A 23,366-nucleotide genomic window follows, 5' to 3' on the forward strand; every position below is an offset into this window, starting at 1 on the left:
TTCACTCGAAAAAATTTGCCCAAGTGCTTGCAACCAATGCTTTCCATCCACTCAAGATTGTTTCAATTTCATGTTTTGTTCCTAACTTGAACAAACTTTCAAATAGGATCGCTAATGACACAAAAGAAAAGTTTTCAAAGGAAGTAATTAGATATAAGTAATTTAATTTAGTAATTGTATTATATTTGCGAATGAATTCAATGGATATTTGTCCTTTTCTACCTCGAAATTCGATCATTACTTTTCAAAGCGCATAAAACCACAGAACTTCCCTTGTAAGATTTGGTTTGCTAAATCATGAAACTGAGCTGAAGCTGAAGTCAAATGGTCTTGAGTCAAAATTAAACTTAATGATAGCAATACTATGAAAGTTAACTTGAATCCACATCGGTAACCATCAAGTGACTTGAAAGTGAATAACTTGTCGATTGATTCTTTCATATCGCCTTTTTGAACGAATCCAGTCAAAGTACTGAAACTCTTGTCACACGAAACAGTCAATGAGACTCCATGAGCATTGACAAACTTAACTGATCGATCAGTTGACTTTGTGTCTGGAACTAAACCAGAAATAAATGTTTCCATCTGCCATTCAGATTCCTTTTCCATCATCATTACTCTGTTTTGCTTTTCACTATCATAAAATGATTCTTGATTTTCTTAGTAACTGGAGCAATTTGGTTGCTATTTGCAGTCAAATCTAGTTTCCAGTTGCAGCGAAAATCGTAGTTGGCCCAAATGGTATCGATTCCAGTTGGTTTATCTATTTTATCGCCATCAGATGAACAATAAAAGTTATACGGTTTACCTTTCACATTGAAACCAAGTGATGATGTAACGAGTTCAAGTCTTAATGGACTCAGTTTTATGCCTTTTCAAGCCCACGAAGTCCCAACTCTTAACTTGAAAGGAAATTTTTTGCATTTACACCTTGATTGTGATTTGCAGTAGCCTCAAGTTTAATTAAACTTTTGTAACTTTTGTTGCATATTTCATTAAAGAGGGTGTTTAATTGTTTTAAAATGCCATTTTTAATCGAAAGTTACAATTCATATTGAAACCAGTTTATCAGAAAATTAATCATCTCAATGCATCAAACGCTGATTAATCACGAGTTGGAACCTCAAAATAATGCATGGCGTTTTTCATAAAATAGTCACAGAATGGATAATCCCTCTAACTTATTCAGTTTAGATAAAAATCATGATTTTATTTTGTACAACTTTGTATTTGACTTATTAACCATCTCTTGCTTGCCGAAATTTGATTAAAAAGACATTTAGCTCAATATGCAATGTAATTATATTTTTCTATCTGTTTTACTTACAATTTAGTACAGAAATAAGTACTGTCGATCTGCCAACGGATGCTCCTCGAACAAACATATAATAAAAAATCATTAAAAAATTGACCAGAAAATAGTGAGCATTTGACATGCTCCTTATTCGTCAATTAAGATAAATTCATAATGCTATCAGTATTGATCAGTAACATCGTTCGTGCATCACTAATCTGGCTCCATAATAGACCAAATGTGGTCAGAAATGTGAACTGTGCATGGTTTCATCCATAAAGAAAAAACCAGAACCTTTGCTTGTGCTGCCTACTTACCAGAATTTCAACGGTAGCCAAAAGATTCTGGTAATGATAAAATATTATCTAATCTATTGATTTAGAGGTTTTATCAATTTTTCTATTACAGTCAACTAAGTAATTAGATACGATATTTTTAGTTTTTATTGTTTAAAAATTCATAAATCATAAACCAAATCAACTGTTTTTGATAAGTTCAATATCTTTAATTTTAAATGAGTTATCTATTAATTTACTTATTTATTCAAGGCGTCTCTACTTTGCAGGAACTTTTTATACAATATTATTGACTAGTATAAAAGGCTATTTGATGAATATTTATTTCATTTTCAGCAACAGTAGTTTGGAACAAATTGTTGCAATTAACTGTGTTTCTATTTAATTCTGTATTACATCTCCATTAAAATGTTAATCAAACTTTTAATTGTTTTTACATTGTTTACAACAATATCAACAAGTAAGAATTTAAAATAAAACTCAATCGTCTTAAGCTAACATGCATGTATATTTCTTAATTAATAGTCAGTACCCACAGCTTGGTGGACTTGCCATTAAAAGTACCTAATGGAGGTCCAGTGATTAATGCTACTTTAACGGATGTCGTGAGTTGAAGAATCAACTAATTCTCAATCAATCTAACTTTTAACTTTATCCCTTAGAATGGATTTAAAAAATATTTTATACAAGAGTTGATATCAGCTTCTGGAAAAAGCATCAAAGGTAAAATTTTAATCTCAGACGACAAGGATTCCTACTCAGCACACTATAAAGCTGATTCTCAAACTGGTGTGGACAGCAAGGAACGGTTGGTTATTCATGGTAAGAAGACTCAAGTTTTTTTGATTTTACTGGTGGAATATAAAAATAGATATAAACAGATTTATGTGATGAGATTGGTTTCTGAAACAATTGATACCAATGAAGTGAACACCTTTTTTCTCGAGTCTACTGTTCAAGTTGAGTCAAGTTTTTGATTGTGCTTGTTCATTTCACTATCCAAAGGTACAAATTGTTTACTGTTCACTTACAAGAATGGTTGGGATAAAACTTTACCTGGAATCGACAATTCTTTACTCAACCTGATTCTCTTGATGGGACCTTCGATATTATACCGACTCGATCATTCGTCGTTTGTTTGGGTAACTGTTCTTATTTATTCTTTTTATTCAAATGTATTAATCAGTTCTATCTGTTCCTGAATAGAAATCAGTTGCAGATAAAAACATCAGAGGAATCATGATGAAAGGTGCATCAACAGAAGTTAATGAACATTTGAAAATTATTTTCTATTACAAAAGTAAGTTAAAACGCCTGAATTAAGTTGATTACAATTTAAAATATTTGCATTCTTATTGTTAACTCAGGTCATCTTGATTACCAATCTGGAATAGAAAATCCAAGCAGAATTGAATTTAGTGGTTATGATCGAACTTCAGTTCCATATCCAGGAAAAGAGAATCTATATTTGGACATCTATTCTATTCCCCACACAGATACTTACTCTGGAGTCGACATTTCTTCAGATCTAGTTCAAAGCGAGGTGCATGTAAGTATATGTTCAGTTAAATATTTTTACTGCTATAATCGTGGAGAAAATATTGATCAAGAAATTAAATTATAGACTTCTCTAAATAAAAACATGAATTTATGCCAAAACCTATTCCAAACACCGTTTATCCTTGATTAGCCTCCACTTGGAATCGGATGTCCACATTACTTATCTGGAAATGAACCATTGCCAAGTTTGTTGGTTACTCATCTTCACTTCACCATGGAGGAGAGAATCCAGGGTTCAACTGCGTCTCGATCAATTAGTAAGGTTAGTTTATCTGTCAAAGAAAGATCAGTGAAAAAGTATTGGGAAACTGGATATTAACTGAATGATGAACATCTCATAGGGGTAACAAGACAAATAGTCGAATCTAATTAATCTTCAGTAAATCAACTATGAAACTGAACTACGATCTTTCATTTCGAAGTTAAAATTTGTCAATTCTCATTCATTTATTGTTAGGTTTATGCTGAAAAAAATATCGATTTTTTGAGGATAAAAGCAGTACTACTTGGTTCAGAAGTTATTTACGACTATCGACTTGGAGTTTCATTTCATGTCGGAACGAATGGATCTATTGCTGTAGTATCCATAGACTCGAATACACCTGGATTAGACCGGGCTTTATTCAGTTTGGATAATCTTTTCATGCTTGATCTTAACTTTAAATATCTTGGGAGACTCAAATTGGTGAGTAAATAACGAAAAAACTTTTTCACTGAATTCAAGTTCGTTTTTTTATGATTCTCTTTTAGGAGCATCGATTTGGAATTCCTGCTGAAGCATGGGAATCAGTGCAATATAATGTTAACATCAATGGAAAGAAGGTGGATAAAGCTGTCGTCACTCAATTTTTTGTTTCATCGGTAAGTAACTTGCATTGAACACACAAATTTCACAAACAGAAACGAAGAAAAGTGAGATTTGTCCAGACACAAGTCATTTTTATGCTTTTTAGATGATGAATTCATTACTTATTTTGTATAAATATTCGAATTTCAATCCAAATGGGGATTGCCAGCAAAATGATGCCGCAGATGACATATTTGATGGTTATACTCTTGTCAGCACCAAGATCTCCATCTATGATTATGATATATCGGTAAGTATTCATTTAAATTCTCGTTATTCTCAAAATATTAATATTAGTTTTTTAATCATGTCTTAACGTTAGAAAAAAGTTTACACTTGGAGGAATGGAATTACAAGAGATTATATGAACTTTCAACAAGTTCGATCTATCGAGAATATTCGTTCATTAACAGAAAAGGTTAAATACGCGTCTAGCGATGAAAAAGTGATACTTAACTTCGTATTAGAGTGCGATGGTATGTATTGATAAGTTATTAACATTTTCCACGGGTAACAACTACATCGTTCGATTGTTAGTTTAAGAAAATTTGTGTACTTTTCGTTGAACTCCAAGTGAGTAGTTGAAATTTTATGTTGTCTTGGAATGTATCGATGGTTGATTTAAACCGATGTCTGTAATACTTAATCAACATGCTAACTCTTGATTGTGAAAAGCTTTGACGATTAACGATCAAATGAGCTGAAAAAGATATTTGAAATGATATTGATCGTAGCTCATTTGCTTCTTTAGCTTCAGATCGCTCATACAACAAATGCATCAAGCACACCGAGGATCGTGTTTACTGGTTGAAAGCCGATTTCCTTTATTTTGTCCTTTTAGTTAAACCTGTCAGTATATTGCGAATTAGTGATATTGAATATCGCTTCACTGATACAAAAATCGAGATGGAAGTAACATTTCTTGATCTACCACATTTAGAATGTAAGTTGATTTCTGCGTTTCACCTCACTTGACTTCAATTCGATAATTAAACTTTCTTTTCTTTTCCAGTCAACTCTAAAACTATGTCTCTCAGTGAAGAGACATTCGACAAGATGATGAAAACTAAGGCTAACAATGAACCCGAATGCCTAGAAAAGTTATCACAATTTAGTCAAGAGACAATCAAGTATATATCATTTCTTGACTAGATGGACATTTCGATGTAACTTATAACTATAAATTGTTTTCCTCTTCACAATTAGGGTTGTCATTTACAGACCTTCGGATCTTGTCTGTGGGTACTTGAGTAATCCTAATGATCTCAAGGAAGATACTAAACAAGGACAATCAGCAAGTGTCTACTTCTTTCCACTGAACAATTTGTATCGAGTTAAACAAGAGTTAACACTTGACCAGATTCATGATGCATACTTGCAAGATGTTGGTATGAAATTCCATGTCTTTGACAGAAGCTATCGTAAGTACTTTTCATCTTGTTACTTTACTTAACTGACAATTATACTTATTCTTTCTTTGAAAGTCACACGTTTGAAGATTATTGATGTTATCGACAAAACTAAAAAGGAAATTGACTCGAAAAACGATATTACTTCTCAAATCAGACAAAATGCAAAGTTGAAAATTGACAACCAATTCACATTCTCGGTACCAGATGGAAAAAATTTTGCTGATTGTTACCGAAACTGTCATGAATCAGATCAAGTTCCATGCATTACTTTTTCATTCTGCAACAATGATGGTAAAATTGACTGTAGAGTAAGCAGTTTGCAGGCTTCTGATGTTGCTAATAAGGATCAGTCGGTTGAAACTGACCTAAAATGTGAAATTTATTCTATAAGTATTCTCCAAGATTATTCAAGAAAGTCCAACAGAAAATTTAAAACTCAGCAATCAACTGCAGTTGAACAAGATTCTGTGCATTCTTGTGCAAAGGCCTGTCATGCCTCATCCGAATGTATATCATTTCAATACTGTGATGGTTCTTGTACTTTCGGTGATTTATTATACACAGATGAAGCTACTGAATATGATGAGGAATGCATGATATACACTCGTAAGTATTCTTACAAGTAACCCAAGTAACAAGTCTTAAATCCATCTTAATCTTTCCTTTTTCGTAATTCATTCAGCCAAAGTATCTGAAAGATACCAAAAAACAGGCAACAAAATAGTATCAGATGTAATGATGACCGAAACCAAACTAACCTTAGATCAATGTGCTTCATTTTGTTATGAGTTATCCGATGGCGAGGAAACTGGATGTAAATCATTTAATTACTGCCCTAAAAGTAGATCAGAAAGTTCTTGTTCATTGACTCATTTCTCAGTTAAAGGTCCTGATACAAAAACCACTGATGGAGGTCATTGTTACAATTACGAGTTAAAAGTGGAATCGAATGGAAATAAACGAAAAGAATCCAGTTCAACTAAAGAAATTGAAGGAACAACGGGATCAGGTGCTTTTGGTATAATAATCTTGTTCCTGTTCGTCGGTGCTGCATTGGGATTCATGGCTCCTTTTGCTTACTCAAAGGTTAAGCAGATCCATGATGCTTCAAAGACCAATGCTGATTGCACTTGGAAAAGACAACAAGATGAGCAGCCAATTGAGAATGTCTATTGAATTTATTCGCAAATACAATACTAATTACTTCCTGTAAAAACTTTTCTTTTGTGCCATTAGCGGTCATATTTAATAAAACGCTGACGTTACAGGTCTTTATTGAAGTCACGGTTTTATTATTTTGAAACTTCAATTCTATACATTAATTTCATTTACTAGAGTATTCAAGATAACCTGATCATTTGACCTCTGGTCAGAATTTCAAACAAGGATGTTTTTCTCAATATTTTGGACTAAATCAGCTAAAAGTCAATTTAGTCTGAGTGAGTACCGTTACTTGGTTCCCTTTAGTGCAGGTAAAAATATTTATCCCAGAAAAGGCCTAGCCGATGTCTAATTATTAGTATTTAAAGTTTGAAAATTGGTTGATGCATCAATCTAGATATGATATTGTGTTGGGGGAATTATTAAGTGCATGCTTATTTTATGTAACCAACATCATATGAATCTTTGCATTGGGTGAATAATTGTTTGTAGCATCAATCTAGATATGAAAGTATTTAATTACAAATTATAAATTATCGATGAAAGCAACCTGATAATTGTATTGTTATGTGGATGATTAGTAAAGTACATACTACTAGTACTTAGTTTATCAGTTTATTATTATGCATATTAATAATTATTATCATATCAATAATCTAATGATTATTGCGCCCACGCTCTGTTTATTATTAGTATTTTATTATTACACTGCATTAGGAAAGTGGATTGATCGTTTTTTGATTGCTTGTTAGATGCATTGTTAACTAAGGGGATTAACTATGGCAATCAAAAACAGAATTATATTGTTATTCAATTGATGATGCATTTGTGACGAGTTCTTGTTTTCGTTATAAATGTCAATATGCTGTTGGACGATATTTGAAAGATCGAGAAGGCTAAGTTCAGGAAGACCAAACGAATGTTGATAACTGAAAGAGAAGATCGCGCGATAGTTCAAAAAGCTTGACCTGGCCAAAGTGACCTTTATTATTATCAAATGTAATCTAATGCAACCTCGTAGGTCATCATCATATGTATAATGGGAGGCTAATTAGATCAAAGTTGTGCTATGGTCTGAATACAGTTCCTCTTATTGAGAACCTTTGGGAATGGCTTGCTCATAAAATTTACAAACATGGGTGTTGAGTCAGCAATTCTTATTGACTTTCTTCAATCGCTTGCTTCATCTTTGAAAGTTATACGGATAAAAGTTATAAACAAAAATTTTTCCTAGTGATCATACAGCTCTAGTATCAAGTCATAAACTCATTTTCATAAACTTTCTCACATCCGCAGATAATCAAGCATTGATAAAACAAGTCTTTCGTCCAATATTTCAGATCATTTCCATGAGCATGACTTTTGGCCTGTATCTCCAAAACGCAGTAATCGATTTCAATCAAAACTTAAGATGTTTGCTGTCATCGTAAGGTAGACTGATCGCATGGGTTATCATTTGTCAGAATTTTTCGGAACTATGTTACCATAAAAAGTTTTTGCATATACTAATATTGAAAATATTACAATCAATTGATAAGAGATGAATCATGGAAATCAATGTCATTTGATACTAATGGGCTGCTTTGCTTATTTGGGCTTTTTAACACAAGATTAATCTGAGGATTTGGATTGATTGATTCGATAAGCCCGGAAATTCAAAATAAAAACGACAGCGATTTACCATTCAATCATCTTTTCACAAACAGTACCAAACACCAAACTTTAATAATGTTTTCATTTCTAGTCAGTTTCTCAATACTTTTCACGCTTTCAGTTTCGATCCTTTGGCTGATTCGTTGCGTTTTAAACCAACTGCTGATTACGATATCCATGCTGTCCTGGTTGCTGGATCAAATGCATACAAAAATTATCGCCATCAAGCCGATGCGATGCTTATCAAGTCTTGAGAAATCACGGAGTTCCTGCTGAAAACATTGTCATGATGTACGATGATATTGCCAAGGGTAAGAAAGTACTCACTTCTGGATCAAATGACCATATATCCATTCATTTCGCTCATGGACTTATCGGTTTCCCAAATGGTATACTTTCTTCAAATGATTTGAACAAAGATTTAGTTTACATGCATAACAATAAAATTATGAATTTATCTTAACTGATGAATAAGGAACATGTCAAATGCTCACTATTTTCTGGTCATTTTTAAAATGATTTTTTATTATGTATTTTATCGAGCAGCACTCGTAGGTAGATCGACAGTCCTTATTTCTGTACTAAATTGTAAGTAAAACATTAAAAGATAAAGACATTGCAAATTGTGCAACATGTCTTTCAATTTTAATCAAAATTTCGACAAGCAAGAGACAATGAAGCAAATACACAATTATACAAAATAAAATCATGATTTTTTATCTAAAGTGAATAAGTTAGAGGGATTATCCATTCTGTGACTATTTTATGAAAAACACCATGCATTGTTTTGAGGTTCCAACTCGTGATGTGTCAGCGTTTGATGCATTGAAATTTTTAATTTTATGATAAATTCGTTTCAATATGAATTGTAACTTTTGATTAAAAACGACATTTTAAAACAGTTAAAAACCCTCTGCAATGAAATATTCAACAAAAGTTACAGAAGTTTAATTAAACTTGAGGCTACTGCAAATCGCAATCACCAATGACCTTTCGATACTGATTTCTCGTGTTGCTCTAACCGATTATGGTAAAAGCAACCGAAAAGCCAATTTATAATAAGATGTTGATGTTACTGTAGACATCGAAAAATCGGGATTTTCCCATAATTGAGTAATAATCGCGAAAGCGGTTATGTTACATGTATTGGTGCTATAATTTTAATTGATGAATTGTGAATTGATTCACATGTTTAAAATATGTAAATAAATTGAAATATTGAAATATGAAAAATGATATTAGTTATAATGATGCAGTTATTTTACAACTGAGTTTACTAGATTTTGGTTAGACTCAGCTTCTAGGCTACCGATCATGCAAAATGAGTTCTGTGTGTAAAAAGTTGTTCCTTAACTCAAAGCTGTGCACCCTAATGAATCTTGAAAAACTGAGCATAAAGTATTTTATTACTGAAGCTAAATATTACAATTGAAAATTTTTTATGCAAACATTGAGTGTGAATGAACGAAATGAAATCATGTGAAACATAGGATGCAACGAAAATGACTCGAATGTCAAAGTTCTATCACTTTCATTAAAATACATATAATCGTAAAATAAATGAATCGTTTAACTATATTCATATTCATAAAACACTAAACATTAGGAAACCAAAAAAATAAATACGAACGTAAAAATGAAATTAACACACAGAATTGATGCAAATTAAATTTATTTATTAGTAGTAAGTTAGAAGGGAAGAGCTGAATGGGCGGAGCCAAAGATTGTCAACTCTTCGCTCTTTAAGGAGCGAAACTAGTCTCAGGTCGGAAAGGGGGTGGAGGTTCAGGAGTGAGCTTGAGGGGCTCCCATCTAGAAGTGACCGTGAAGGGTCATTTTATGACGAGTAATAAAACGTAAAAACTTTAGTTAGAATATATTGCTATCTGCACCTGGCCTCGTCTAATGGCAATAAAGTCCGAACTCATAGTCAAGCTTTGTTTTTCTTTTCTTCAATTATTTTACTGAAAAAAGATGTTGTAAAACTTTACAATGCAGCGGACAGTTCTCAGAATTTTATTACATCTACAATACACCTTGCTCTTTTTGCACTCGTTCTTTATTGCTCAATATTTTGCTTTAAAAGCGATTCGCTTTTTTTGAAGAGAATCAGTATACTTTTGACTTCCTTGAAACAACTTTAGAATAGTTTTTCGACGTTTTCTTCTGTGGTAATTTTCAACCTGTGCAAGCTGTGTTTCTCTTTGCCTACCATCTTTTCTTTTTTTGATTTTTCTTGTTCTCTTTATTCTTAACATTTCATTTTGAGTTCCAACTTTAAATTATATTTGTGAGTCCTATCTTTTGTGTTATATTCATCTACTATTTATCCATCAATTTTATCATCATCAAAATGTCTCGACGTTATATGTATCCATCTAACTATAGTGAACTTATTCTGGATGCTTCACTGTTCAACTGTGAAGATGATGAAATTTGTATGTCCGTTGATATTCCTGAGGAAATAATAATGGATGATGCTGAAGCCGATATGCTGTGTCGTGATATTTCATTCAGTGAAACAAGTGATAACAATGCGATGGAAGTTTGTTCTCAGTCATCTCAAGCAACGGATACTGATAGTTCTACTTGTGTGAATCAAATGGATTATAGTGATGATAATGCTGAAATTATCATACACGAAACAGTTGCATCTTTGATTGATGCTGTTGAATGTGATGCTGACATAACCTCTAACATCGTTCAGAATCAACAACAGGAATTATCCAATGAACAGGACTCGGATGAGGATCAATCTGAATTTCTTCAAATCGGACAAGGTGAGGAGGAGAATCCAATAATCAACTTCACTTTAAAGGATGAAGGTCAGTGGCAACAAAATGATACTTTTCATACCTTAACTAAAATTGTTCGTGCAGATATAGTGAATAATACAAACCGTTCAGTAGATTTACTAGAAATATCATCAGCGATCAATGATGCTTACGAGCGTTTCGTGCAGCAAATGATATCTGAAGCAAACCCTGACGATATAATCAGTCTAACTTTTAATAATCCTCGTGATGATAGACAACTTTTTATGAATTTCAAAACCAAAAATTTCGACAAAAGTGAATTTCTTGCACGAGCTGAAAAGCTAGCTCAATCAAGTGGTAGTTTTTTGGATGGAGGTGAACTCGAAATCACAATTCAAATCCTGAAATCTATATCTGGAACAGCAAAGCGTATTTCCAAATTAGTCGAACCAACTGAAAGAGCGCAACGTCAAAAATCAGTAGTGGTGATAAAGAATGAAGATATATACTGTGGTTACTATGCTATCGCATTAGGTAAATTTCATGCTGATAAGACGCCAGAACAAGAAAACCAATGGATATCTCTAAGAAGAAGAATAACAAAACTTAAATCATTCGCAGCAAGTCTCTTCATGGATCTTAAAATCGATGCACTTGATGCAATGGATATGAATAAAATTGCAGAAATTCAGAACGCTTTGCCAGGTTATCAAATCGTTATTGTGGACTCAAAGACGCGTCTTAAAATATTTGCCGGTCCAACTGCTAACAAAAGAATATTTTTAGAGTATTGTGACAATCATTTCAACCTTATCACCAAAATCAATGGCTACATGCAGTGTAATAACTTTTGTGTTCATTGTTGGGTTAAACTGAAAGATGATAAACATATCTGTAGAGATGCTTGTCAAATGTGCTCTGTGTTTCCAGCTTGTTCTGTTACTGAATCAGTGTTATGTGACAAGTGCAACCGAACATTCAACAACAATATCTGCTTTGAAAACCATATTAAACTTGAAATCTGCGAATCACGAATCAAGTGTAAAAATTGCTGGATAACCTACAAACCTAAGGATGGACATCGATGTGATTATTACAAGTGTGAAGGCTGTAAGCTTCTTTATACAACCACCCCACACTACTGCTTCATACGTCCTCACTCTATTTCTAAGCTTAAAGAAGAGGATGAAAATCTAGTATTCTACGTTTTTTATGATATTGAGTCAATGCAACTTCCAGCATCATCCAATAGTCTTCTGCACGTTCCAAATCTTCTCATCTCCTACACAATCTGCAGTAAATGTTTCGATACGTCCTCATTGATAAAATCGCCCGATAATTGTGAAAATTGTGGTATTTTACGTAGAGTGTACAGAGGAGAAAATTGTGTTAAATTATTTTGTGATTACCTTTATCGTGAAGCTGCACCTAAAGCACGTTCTCTCAATGCAAATGTAACTGTTGTTGCTCATAATCAAAGAGGTTATGATGGACATTTCATCATTCAAGACTTCTATCAGAGACAATTTGCATCCGTTCCGGATATAATTATGCAAGGTTCTAAACTGACATTCATTAAAATGGAAAATATTCGCTTCATCGACTCTCTTTGCTTATTCATGCAACCTTTGAGTTCTTTATGCAAATCTTTCAATGTGACCGAAACTAAAAAAGGATTCTTCCCTCATCGATTCAACTTACCTGAAAATCAAAATTACGTTGGTAAAGTTCCAGATTTATCGAATTATGATCCTGATAGTATGAAGCCAAATTTAAAAAGTGAATTGACAGCTTGGCATAATGAATTGGTCAATAGCGAATATGCATATGATTTTTCAAAAGAATTAATCAGTTATTGTGACTCAGACGTTAAAATTTTGATGTTATCTATGATGAAATACATCAAACTTTTTTCTGAAATTACCGGTATCAATCCACTTACGAGAAAATTCACTTTAGCTTCAGTTGCACTTGAAGTCTATCGTGCTAGACTCTTAGCTCCATCAACACTTGCCATCACACCAAGTGCTGGATACTGTTCGAGAAAACAATCGTTGTCTGCTTCATGCTGGCTTGATTATCAACAGCATATAATCGGTGATTCTTATAAAATTAAGAGAGAATTTCGAATTGGTCCATATTATGCAGACGGTTTTATACCAGAGACAAAACATGTCTTTGAATTTTACGGTTGTCTCTTTCATGGTTGTCCTGAATGTTACACTGATAGAAGTTTGACAAATCCAATCCTCCACGAAACTTTGAACGTCGGTCAGATATATGAAAGACTATTGGAAAAAAGAAGATACTACAGTCATCGAGGATTCCAACTAACTGAAATATGGGAACATGAATTCAATCAACTTAAAAATCAACACATCTACATTAAACAGCGTATTTCACATAGATATACAATCAAAGAGGCAGGTCATATAGATATTCGTGAAAGTTTTTTCGGAGGTCGAACGAATAATATCAAATTCTACCATGTATGTGCGCAAAATGAAAGGATCAGGTATCTAGACTTCACATCTCTTTACCCATACGTGCTAAAAAAGAACGCTTTTCCTGCGGGCCATCCAAAATTATTAGAGGAAGATTTCGATGAAGATGATATCAGTGAATATTTTGGATTTATTAAATGCAAAGTTCTTCCTCCTGCTCAGCTAAATATCCCCATCTTACCTTATCGTGCTCATAAGAAACTTCTGTTCCCGTTATGTAGAACATGTGTTGCCGATAACATCCAGACGTATTGCAAGCATAATGATTCTGAACGTATGATAACAAATACTTGGTCTTCAGAAGAGTTAAAAACAGCAGTTAGATATGGTTACCGCATCATCAAGATCTACCAAGTTCTACAATTTGAACAAAATGCTGATTTATTTTCTGAATATATCAAAATGTGGCTTAAAATAAAACAAGAGTCGTCTGGTTGGCCTGCTTGGTGTGAGACAGATGTTCAGAAAGCTACTTATATTTCTGATTATGAAAACCATGAAGGAATAAAACTTGATCCTTCAGAGATTCAAATCAATCCTGGTAAACGAAGTATAGCTAAACTTATGTTGAACAGTTTATGGGGTAAATTTGCCCAGAACTCGAATTTAACAAAAACATCCATAATGCGTGATTATGCAGATCTCTGGACTCTAATGAATGACGATACACAAGAAGTTCTAGGCGTTAATCAAGTAACTGATACAGTTATCATTGCTCAACATAGATATTCAGAGGAACACACTGATAAAGCCCCACAGTCAAAAACAAATATTGCTGTTGCGAGTTTTGTAACAGCTTATGCACGCTTAGAGCTATTCAATTTACTGCAAAAAATAGAACAACAAAGGTCTGGGAGAGTACTATACTTTGATACTGATTCCGTCGTATTCGTAGAAAGAGATGATGATGTGAAAATAGAATGTGGAGATTATCTTGGTGAACTTACTGATGAAATCGGTCTCAACAAAAAGTGCGACAAATTTATTGCATTAGGTCCAAAAAATTATGCTTATGAAGTTGTTAGTAATCACAATGAGCGAAAAGCGATAGTAAAAGTTAAAGGAATCAAGTTAACTGCTAAGGCTTTAGATTTAATAACAATTGAAAAGCTTTGTGAAATGGCATGCGACTTCACCGAAGGTCGTAAAACAATTTTAAAGGTCCAACAAACGAATATTGTATCCGATAAATTTTCCCATAAAGTTTTCACTAAAAATTTTCTTAAAACTTACAGAGCTGTTTCAAACAAACGATGGATAATTGGGAATGATACACGTCCATTTGGGTATAAGATGGATCTAGCTGATGGATTATAAGTTTCTTCATCTTTATTATCCGTTTTTACAAAGTTTTGTAACGCATATTACTCTTTTTTTTGAAACCTTTTGTAACTTTTATTACACTTTTAGTGAACCTTTTGTAACGTTTTTATTACACTTTTTGTAAACCTTTTGTAACTTTTTATTACACTTTTTGTAAACCTTTTGTAACTTTTTATTACTTTTTTTGTAAACCTTTTGTAACTTTTTATTACTCTTTTTGTAAACTTTTGTAACTTTTATTATACTTTTAGTGAACCTTTTGCAACGTTTTTATTACACTTTTTGTAAACCTTTTGTAACTTTTTATTACTCTTTTTGTAAACTTTTGTAACTTTTATTATACTTTTAGTGAACCTTTTATAACTTTTTATTACTTTTTTTAGTAAACTTTTTGTCTTATTCACACATTTTTTATCATCATTTTTGTCGGTATTTGTCCTTTGCTCAACATTAGCCATCTGGCATTCAGTTAACTACCAAACACTAGGGAGCTGAATCTATGTCTTCGGACCTGCTCCTTCTTGCCTTAGATTCGTATAAATAGACTAGAAAAATCCAAAGAAAATCATTCTCGCTCAAGTTCTCCAAGTGTCAACTACAAAAACTTCAAAGTTTTCTTCTACTTATCCTACCTACCTTCTCAAATTTCTCAACATGTCTTCAAATAGTGTTTCAGTTGTTAAAGCATCGGATGTTGCTGGTAAACCAACTCCAACCGTAAGCAACAGTGCTCCATCCGAGTCTCAAAGTGAAAATGTTGAAGCCTTTTTTAAGATATTTGATTCAACAAAATCAAATGCGTGCTTTAGTCTTTTTGATGAACATCCCTTCAAACACGAAGGCTCATGGCAATTCTCACCGACGCTGTTCATCGAAACTTTACGTGGCGTCCCGGATTATGATAAGATAATTTACGGAAAATTAGTTGGGATGATAAGATCAAAATTCAGAGCCAGTAAATATCTCCAACGACAGCTGTTGATGACAGGAAGCAAGACCATTGTTTACTGTTCTGAAGAATTGGACTTTGGTATTGGCTATGCGTCCGAAACAGCTGAAGTTGAAAATCCTGGTGTCTGGAAAGGCCGCAATCTATACGGTTTAGCCTTGATAACCGTTCGAAATGATTTCCGGGAAAACTGGAAAAAAGAAAATCTCGTTGAAGACACTGAGGCTGGTCCTAATCGCAAAAAGCTCAAGGTTATGGAGAAAAAATGAATCTTTCAATGAAATTTCTTGATTCAAATTTCCACAAATCCACACTTAATCAATTTTAACCATTTCATTCTTTGTATCAGCTGATTTATTAATAATAATAACCTCTCATGATTTTGATATTAAACAAATTTGATGATAAATTCGTTTCAATTGTAAAACTTATTTCAAAAAAGGTTATATAAATATAAAGATAAATATAAAGAAACAAGATTATTCGAATGATCAATATGATTGAATCCTACAGCTTCAAACATCCCTTTACATGTATGGTAGCGGGGCCTACATCGAGTGGAAAAACAGTTCTAGTTGAATCCATTATTGCCAAACACAAACAACTGATTCCTAAGTTAAACTCACAACCTAGAATTGTCTGGTGTTATGGACAGTGGCAAAGTAGATACGCAAAGAATAAGAACATTGAATATCATGAAGGATTAGTGGATGAACCACAAAATTATGATCTTATAATAATTGACGATTTAATGAATGAGCTAGGAGAGGACAATCGGTTACTCAACTTATTCACAAAGGGGAGCCATCATATGAATTTATCTATAATCTTCATAGTACAGAATGTGTTTCATCAAGCAAAAAATATGCGAAACATTAGTCTAAACTGTCATTATTTGATTTTGATGAAAAATCCTAGAGACAAGGCACAAATATATGCTTTAGCCAGACAGCTTTACCCTACGAAAATCGCAAAATTCGTCGCTGCTTATGAAGATGCAACTGCAAAGCCATTCAGTTATATAAAGGTTGATTTGACTCCTTCTACTCCTGAAGAGTTGAGAGTAAGAACAAATATAGTTCCTAAGTCCAATACACACACATTCACTGTTTATCAAATATAATGTCTACAGAGTTGAAATCAATGTTACACACATTACAACTTGCAGCTACAATCAGAAACCGTTCACTGCGTAAAGCTTTTTTAATTGATCAATACAAAGCTGACCCCACTCTATATAAAGCATTAAAAGAGATAGCTGTAAACCTAGTAAACAAAAATGTAAATTTATCAGAGAAAGATAAAACTAAGCTACGTAAATTCAGAAAGTGCATAATTAAACTGGCAACTGATCGAGCAAAAGGGCGACAAAAACAACACGTTGCTCAAAGTGGAGGATATCTACCAATAGTCATTCCTCTTGTTACGAGTTTGTTATCAAGCCTACTCAATGGTTGAGGTTATGAAAAAGCAGATCACTGTTGCCTTCGACGGAATCGGTCATAAAACAGAAAAAGAGAAAAAAGTAAAACTTAAGAATAAAACTTGTAATAACAAGGTTGAATCAATATTGAAAGTTATTTTGAAGGTTGCTAAAATTGGCGGTTACAACGAATACCATAATCTTGTTATTGATGGCGCTCCTCTTGAAAATACTAACATAGAAAAACTATTAACTGCGGCTTTTGATACAAAAATTGAGAAGAAAGATTGGCCACCTAGCTTTATGCATTTGCTTCGTAAAGCAGAAGTGGACCCACAATACATACCTAACAAATATTTAAAAGAAAAATTGACTGGTTTCACAAAGTTACAGCCATTCAAGTCTGAATCATTCCCTTTTGTGTTAACAACACCGAAAGAGCAGAAAAGGCGAAAAAGAAAAGCACAAGAACCGTTGAGAGCTAGTGAGCGTCTAGCCAAGAAAAAGAGGATTTCCGAGAAACCGACAGGAAATATTGAAACTGGTGATGGATCCACAAGAACTAAATGGATCACATTCGCAGATATCGAATGATGAAACACTCAGAAAAATATATTATTCAGTAGAGAATCCAGCAGGTTTCACATCGATCAACAAGCTTTACAAAGAGGCAAAAGTTGTCAATAGAAACATAACGCATTCTTATGTTAAGGAATGGTTGAAAGCACAATTACCTTACACACTTCATCGAGGAGCTAGAAGGAATTACAAGCGGGATAGAATAGTAGTTACAGCGCCTGATGAGCAATGGGAAGCTGACATGGTTGAGATGCAAGAATTCTCAAGGGTAAATAGAGGTTACAGATATATTCTGAACGTAATCGATTCCTTCAGTAAATATGCATGGAGTGTGCCTCTTAAGTCAAAGACAGATGTAACGAAAGCTTTCAAATTGATTTTAAAACAGAGAGTTCCAGGATCCCTACGGACTGATAAAGGAAAAGAATTTCTAAACTCTTCATTGCAAAATATATTGCGTGGCTACGGGATCAGACACTATGTTTCTAACAATCCAATTATCAAATGTGCTATCGTTGAAAGATTTAATAGAACACTGAAAGCTAGGATGTACAAATATTTTACTGCTAATGGAACTAGAAAATATTATGATATCTTGAATGCATTAATATCGGCTTACAATAACTCGTATCATAGATCGATTAAAATGAAGCCAGTTGAAGTTACAAGCGAAAATAAGGATATAGTTTTCAAAAACCTGTATGGAGCGCATAATCTTCTTGATCTAGTTTCGAGAGACAAAATAATTACCCCACCTAAGTTTTCAATCGGCGACTCTGTTAGAATGAAATACATACTAGGACCATTCGATAAGTCATTTTACCCTAATTGGACCGATCAGATTTATTTTATCTCGAGTATTGATAGAAGTGGTACTAGGTTCAAGTATTCTTTGAATAATTATGATGGTTCACCCTATAAAGATCGAAAATTTTACACTGAAGAACTGCAGCATGTGAAAGAATCTATTCATAGAATTGAAAAAATATTGCGTAGAAAAGTATATAAGGGCAAAATAATGTACTTCGTTAAATGGTTAGGATATTCAAGTTCACATAATTCATGGATAATGGCAGAAGACTTGCAGAGACTCCAATGAGAGACTCGTCATTTGTGTTATTTATTTTTCAAGTTCTCACATTATTTTTGATTTCGCTTATTTCAATGATAAGTTTAGCTCTTAATCTCGGAGATCAAAGGCTTTGGCTTGCTCTATTGTCAATGGCATTAGGATGTTTACTTCCATCACCTAAGATCAGTAATAATAGTAATAATTCTAATACAGCTATTTAAAGGTGAATTTGTATTGCGAAAAATAAATAAAGTTATTTGAAATAATAAATATGGCTCAATCTTTTTATTTGACATTACCAAGTAACGTTAAAGGATTAACTGATAATAAAATTTCAAATTATGTAACTTATCTACCGCAAACTCTGAAATTAGGAGATAACTGGGAAGTTGGCCTAGCAGAAATCACATATACTAAAAGCTGGTATAATGTTGAAGGAAAACATCGTTTTACTATCGTTAATGAGGCAGGATTTAGCATTGAGACGCAAGCGACATTGAAACCCGGTTATTACGAAAACATCGAGCTACTCTGTGATGAAATCAATCGTGAAATCCGTGAACTAGCTGATGTTTTTGAATATGATGGTATACCTCCGCGAATGGGGTATTTACCGGCTGAGCATCGCGTAATACAACAATCTGGTGGAAATAAAGCTGCTAAAATGCTTATCCATCTAGGCAGAGAACTAGAGACAATGTTGGGTTTTCAGAATGAAGAAGATTACGAAAAAATCAAGAACAAAATGAAAAGTGATAGTATACACAGCGAGCCTCTCGTTCTTCTTTACGAGCATACTAAAACTATGGGTCGAACAGCACCTCACTTATTCGATTTGAAAGCAGGCATACATGCTTTAATGATCTACTCAGATCTTGTTCAACCTTCAATTGTTGGGAATACTTACTCACAGTTTTTACGATCAGTGCGAGTTGACAATTCATCTAAATTCGGAGACGATATAAATATTATTTTCACCAAACCATATTATTTTCCATTATCATGCAATGAGATCGATCGGATTTTAATTAATATAAAGGATGAATCCGGCCAAGACATTGCATTCAGATTCGGTAGAGTTGTTACAACATTACATTTTCGGCAAAAATGGAAAGCTATTATATAAAGCAAGCAGGTAATGGTTTACCTCTTCAAGTATTCGCAGGAACTCGTTACCAAAGAGGGAACGGTTTTTTCGGGCGTTTTCTTACATCCAAGATTTTACCTCTACTACGCTATTTAGGGTCACAAGTACTGGACACTGGTAAGGCTATATTTGAAGATACTAAAAACTCTGCAGCTAATCACGTATCAGAGACTGTTGGTAAAATTGCTAGTGATGCAATTCGCCATATTTCTGACAAAAGGAATAAACAGGAAGGCGCTGGAAGAAAGGTTATAAAAAGGGCCTTAATCAATAGGAAAAGGAAAAGTTTGAATAAAGCATATTACGATTTCCTAAAATGACTTCCATACACAAATTATCTTCTGAAGCTCTTCTTCCTGAACTGGATATTTTCACCGTACCACCTACACAGAAATCTATTGAAAGAAGCTATGAAACACAGCATCGACCCATTTCATCAATTACAGGTGGAAACTACCTGGAATTTCATATTCCTACATCGAAGGATGAGTACATATTAATGCATGAAACATACCTATATGTTAAGATGCAGTTAGTTATGAACAAAAATGATAACACAGCCATGACTGAGGCAGACTGGGTTTGGTTGAAACCTGCTAATAACTTGTTACATTCAATGATAAAGCAAGTTGAACTTAAGCTTGGAAACAGAGAAGTAACTTCTTCATCGAATACGTATGCTTACAGAGCATATTTTGAAAATCTCTTAGGATATGGGAAATCAGCTAAGGATACACATTTACAGTGTTGTTTATGGAATGAAGATGCAGCTGAAAGACGAGGTTACTTCTTACCGGCAACTAATAATGACAAAATAGGTGAATCTAAAGTTGTTGATTTGTATGGAAAATTGCATGTTGATCTTACATTCCAAGGAAAGGCTCTCATCGGAGGATGTGATTTACAGTTGAAATTGATCCTGAACACAACCGATTTCGCTTTCGAGTATTCGAATGCAGTTACTTTGAATCATAAAATTATTGATTCTAGTTTATTTGTACATCGTTTGCGAGCCTATCCAGGTTTGGTTACTGCTCACGCTAAAGCTTTGGCTTTGGCTCCAGCTAAATATCCAATAACAAGAGTAGAAGTTAAACATATACCTATCCCTTCGCAGTCTATGGATGCTGTTTTAGACAATATTATAATTGGACAACTACCTCGCAGATTATTCCTAGCTTGTGTTTCAAATAAAGCATTCAACGGTTCAAAAGAAAAGGATCCATTCCGCTTCGAACATTTCAATATTTCTCAAGCAGTCTGTTATCTGAATGGTGTTCAGTATCCGAGCAATGGTTATCAGCCTGATTTCGATAAAGGAAACTATATCAGAGAGTATTCAGGGTTGTTCCAGGCAATGAATATGAACTCAACAGAGTCAACGATCGATATAAAGAGAAAAGATTTTGCTGATGGTAAAACCATTTTCGGGTTCAACTTTGCACCTGATTTGTCTCATGGTTGTGATTTAGTAGGACATGTCAATCCTATAAATCATGGTACATTGAGAATTTATTTGAAATTTGCAAAAGCACTCGCTGAAGTTATTGATGTTGTAATATTTTGTGAATATGACAACATTATTGAGATTGATTACGAGCGAAATATAGCATCCGATTACAAAAACACTGTGAAACATGTATAATTATGAGATAAGAAATCTGTGTGCACACGTCAATGATTTTTTAGGTGTGTTTGCTAGAGATAAGATACCTATTATCAAAAATTATCCAAGTTTTTTAGTTGTGAATACTGATAAATCTACGGAAAAAGGAAAACATTGGGTAGCCTTCAGAGTTGATTCACGCAAGTGTGAGTATTTTGACTCGTTTGGACTGCCACCTATGTATCCTGAGATGCATAGCTTATTTAAAGAGAAAAAACTCGTTTGGAATACCAAACAGTTACAACATATTGAGTCGAGAGGTTGTGGAGCATTTTGCGTTGCATTTGTGATTGACAGAGCAACCAATACATCCTTCAAAAGTTTTCTAGCTAAGTTCAGTAAGTTTCATAAGTGTAACGATAATCTAGCCTGGAAAATCATTGACGATGGATACAAAACAAATCAAAATGGACCTGAAGTGGATTCCAAACGAAAAAGACTTCTACGGATTCAAAATTGAAGTGCGAAGTCGCTATGGTAATATAGATTATGAATCTGCTCTATGCTTTACTGTCTGTGGTCAACAATGCTACTTTGCTCCTGCAAAATTCGATAAAAATGGTGAAATTTCAAAGTATTTGAAGGATGCGCTTCCTGAAGATGTAGGAGGATATATCAAGCAGTTTTATGAACAGCTTCCTGAACGGGATCCAGTTATTGTAAATGATCTTGTCTTGGTATACATTCTTGATTGTATCGGTATACCGTGTACGTTGCAGGAGAATAAAAAGTCTAAAAGAAGCTGGTTTGGGATCCTTAGAAGCAAAATTCGTATTTGTTTACTCTTTCCATTCTTTTTGCGCTTTACAATTTCTAAAGGCTATTTATCCTAGATGATGTAATCATTACTGAATATTTCTTAAGAATAATAAAAAATACAAATAACCAATCAAAATCGTCTAATTGTAATTATCCATTCTCAATCGCGTATAAATAGTTTGCTTTTTCGCCTTTTCATTCATTTCAATCTTGTAAACTGTTATGGATAGAATAGCTCTTGCAATAGAGTTAGTTAACGTTTCTGTAAACTGTGAGAATAGAAAGCTATCAAAGCAAGTTGGAGAGTTAATGCGAGAAGTCCAACGGTTGAGACGTCAAAATAGAAGGATTATGAGAAGAAACAACGTTTTAACTCAAGAAGTAGAACAACTTTGTGATCTCGTTGAAGTCTGTGAATATCATCTTGACTCGTTAAATTCTGTCCATCAGGAATCTGTTGAGCAGAAAACATATATAAAATATTTGGAGCGACAAATCAAGAAGCTGATTGGATTCAAATAATGATGGATACGCTGAATAACAAACCTGAAATAAGCAACGTTGTTATAAAATATCATCTTACTAGATTTCCCTTCAAGCTTGCTGAATTGAGTGAGTATTTCCCTGGTATCGATTACCGGCCGAAGAGATTCAGTGGAGCTATTCTCAAGTTCGAGACTGCTTGCTTACTTATATTCAACTATGGTAAGATAAATGTGGTTGGCGCTAAGAGCATTGAGTCTGCTGATTCAACTATTGCTGCTTTCTGCATGAAATTAAATCTACCGATTGAATTTCATCATCGTCAGATAGTTAATATGGTTGGTACTTCTAACTTCAAGCGTAAAATAAATCTCGACAAGTTGAGCAGAGAGAAACCACGGATGTTCGAATACTATCCTGAGTTATTTCCAGCAGCTTATTACCGCAAAGAAAAGAAAAATTGTTTGTTATTTCATACCGGA

The 23,366-nt window shown here is 33.7% G+C and overlaps 3 protein-coding genes across 3 annotated transcripts; all 3 read left to right on the forward strand.

Moving 5' to 3' along the window:
• The first annotated feature begins 1,755 nt into the window (after positions 1-1,755).
• On the forward strand, positions 1,756-6,689 carry LOC107365735 (uncharacterized). Its single transcript, XM_015933290.3, has 16 exons — positions 1,756-2,050; positions 2,116-2,195; positions 2,253-2,412; positions 2,596-2,732; positions 2,797-2,890; positions 2,958-3,139; positions 3,281-3,412; positions 3,608-3,835; positions 3,901-4,011; positions 4,167-4,247; positions 4,320-4,473; positions 4,749-4,940; positions 5,010-5,127; positions 5,204-5,418; positions 5,482-6,015; positions 6,092-6,689. The coding sequence occupies exons 1-16, from the start codon at positions 1,999-2,001 to the stop codon at positions 6,583-6,585; spliced, it is 2,964 nt and encodes a 987-aa protein (XP_015788776.3). The 5' UTR covers positions 1,756-1,998; the 3' UTR covers positions 6,586-6,689.
• A 3,887-nt stretch (positions 6,690-10,576) lies between these two features.
• Positions 10,577-14,800, forward strand: LOC107362860 (uncharacterized). Its single transcript, XM_015929999.2, has one exon. It carries the CDS (start codon positions 10,577-10,579, stop codon positions 14,798-14,800), a length of 4,224 nt encoding a protein of 1,407 aa, XP_015785485.2.
• Positions 14,801-20,292: 5,492 nt separating this feature from the next.
• Positions 20,293-21,621, forward strand: LOC107362858 (uncharacterized protein F54H12.2-like). The gene has a single exon (XM_015929997.2). It carries the CDS (start codon positions 20,293-20,295, stop codon positions 21,619-21,621), a length of 1,329 nt encoding a protein of 442 aa, XP_015785483.2.
• The last annotated feature ends 1,745 nt before the right edge of the window (positions 21,622-23,366 follow it).

The sequence above is a fragment of the Tetranychus urticae genome, chromosome 3, assembly GCF_039701765.1.
Source record: "Tetranychus urticae isolate SD_2017Ah chromosome 3, NJAU_TeUrti_SD_1.0, whole genome shotgun sequence".
In the NCBI taxonomy this organism is placed as follows: domain Eukaryota; kingdom Metazoa; phylum Arthropoda; class Arachnida; order Trombidiformes; family Tetranychidae; genus Tetranychus; species Tetranychus urticae.

Excerpts from the sequence above, each read along its gene's own strand:
- LOC107365735 (XM_015933290.3), top strand. The coding sequence starts at position 1,999 with ATGTTAATCAAACTTTTAATTGTTTTTACATTGTTTACAACAATATCA. Across the intron at positions 4,474-4,748 it reads CTTCGTATTAGAGTGCGATG|CTTCAGATCGCTCATACAAC; the intron begins GTATGTATTGAT and ends TTGCTTCTTTAG. Across the intron at positions 4,941-5,009 it reads TGATCTACCACATTTAGAAT|TCAACTCTAAAACTATGTCT; the intron begins GTAAGTTGATTT and ends TTTCTTTTCCAG.
- LOC107362860 (XM_015929999.2), top strand. The coding sequence starts at position 10,577 with ATGTCTCGACGTTATATGTATCCATCTAACTATAGTGAACTTATTCTG.
- LOC107362858 (XM_015929997.2), top strand. The coding sequence starts at position 20,293 with ATGACTTCCATACACAAATTATCTTCTGAAGCTCTTCTTCCTGAACTG.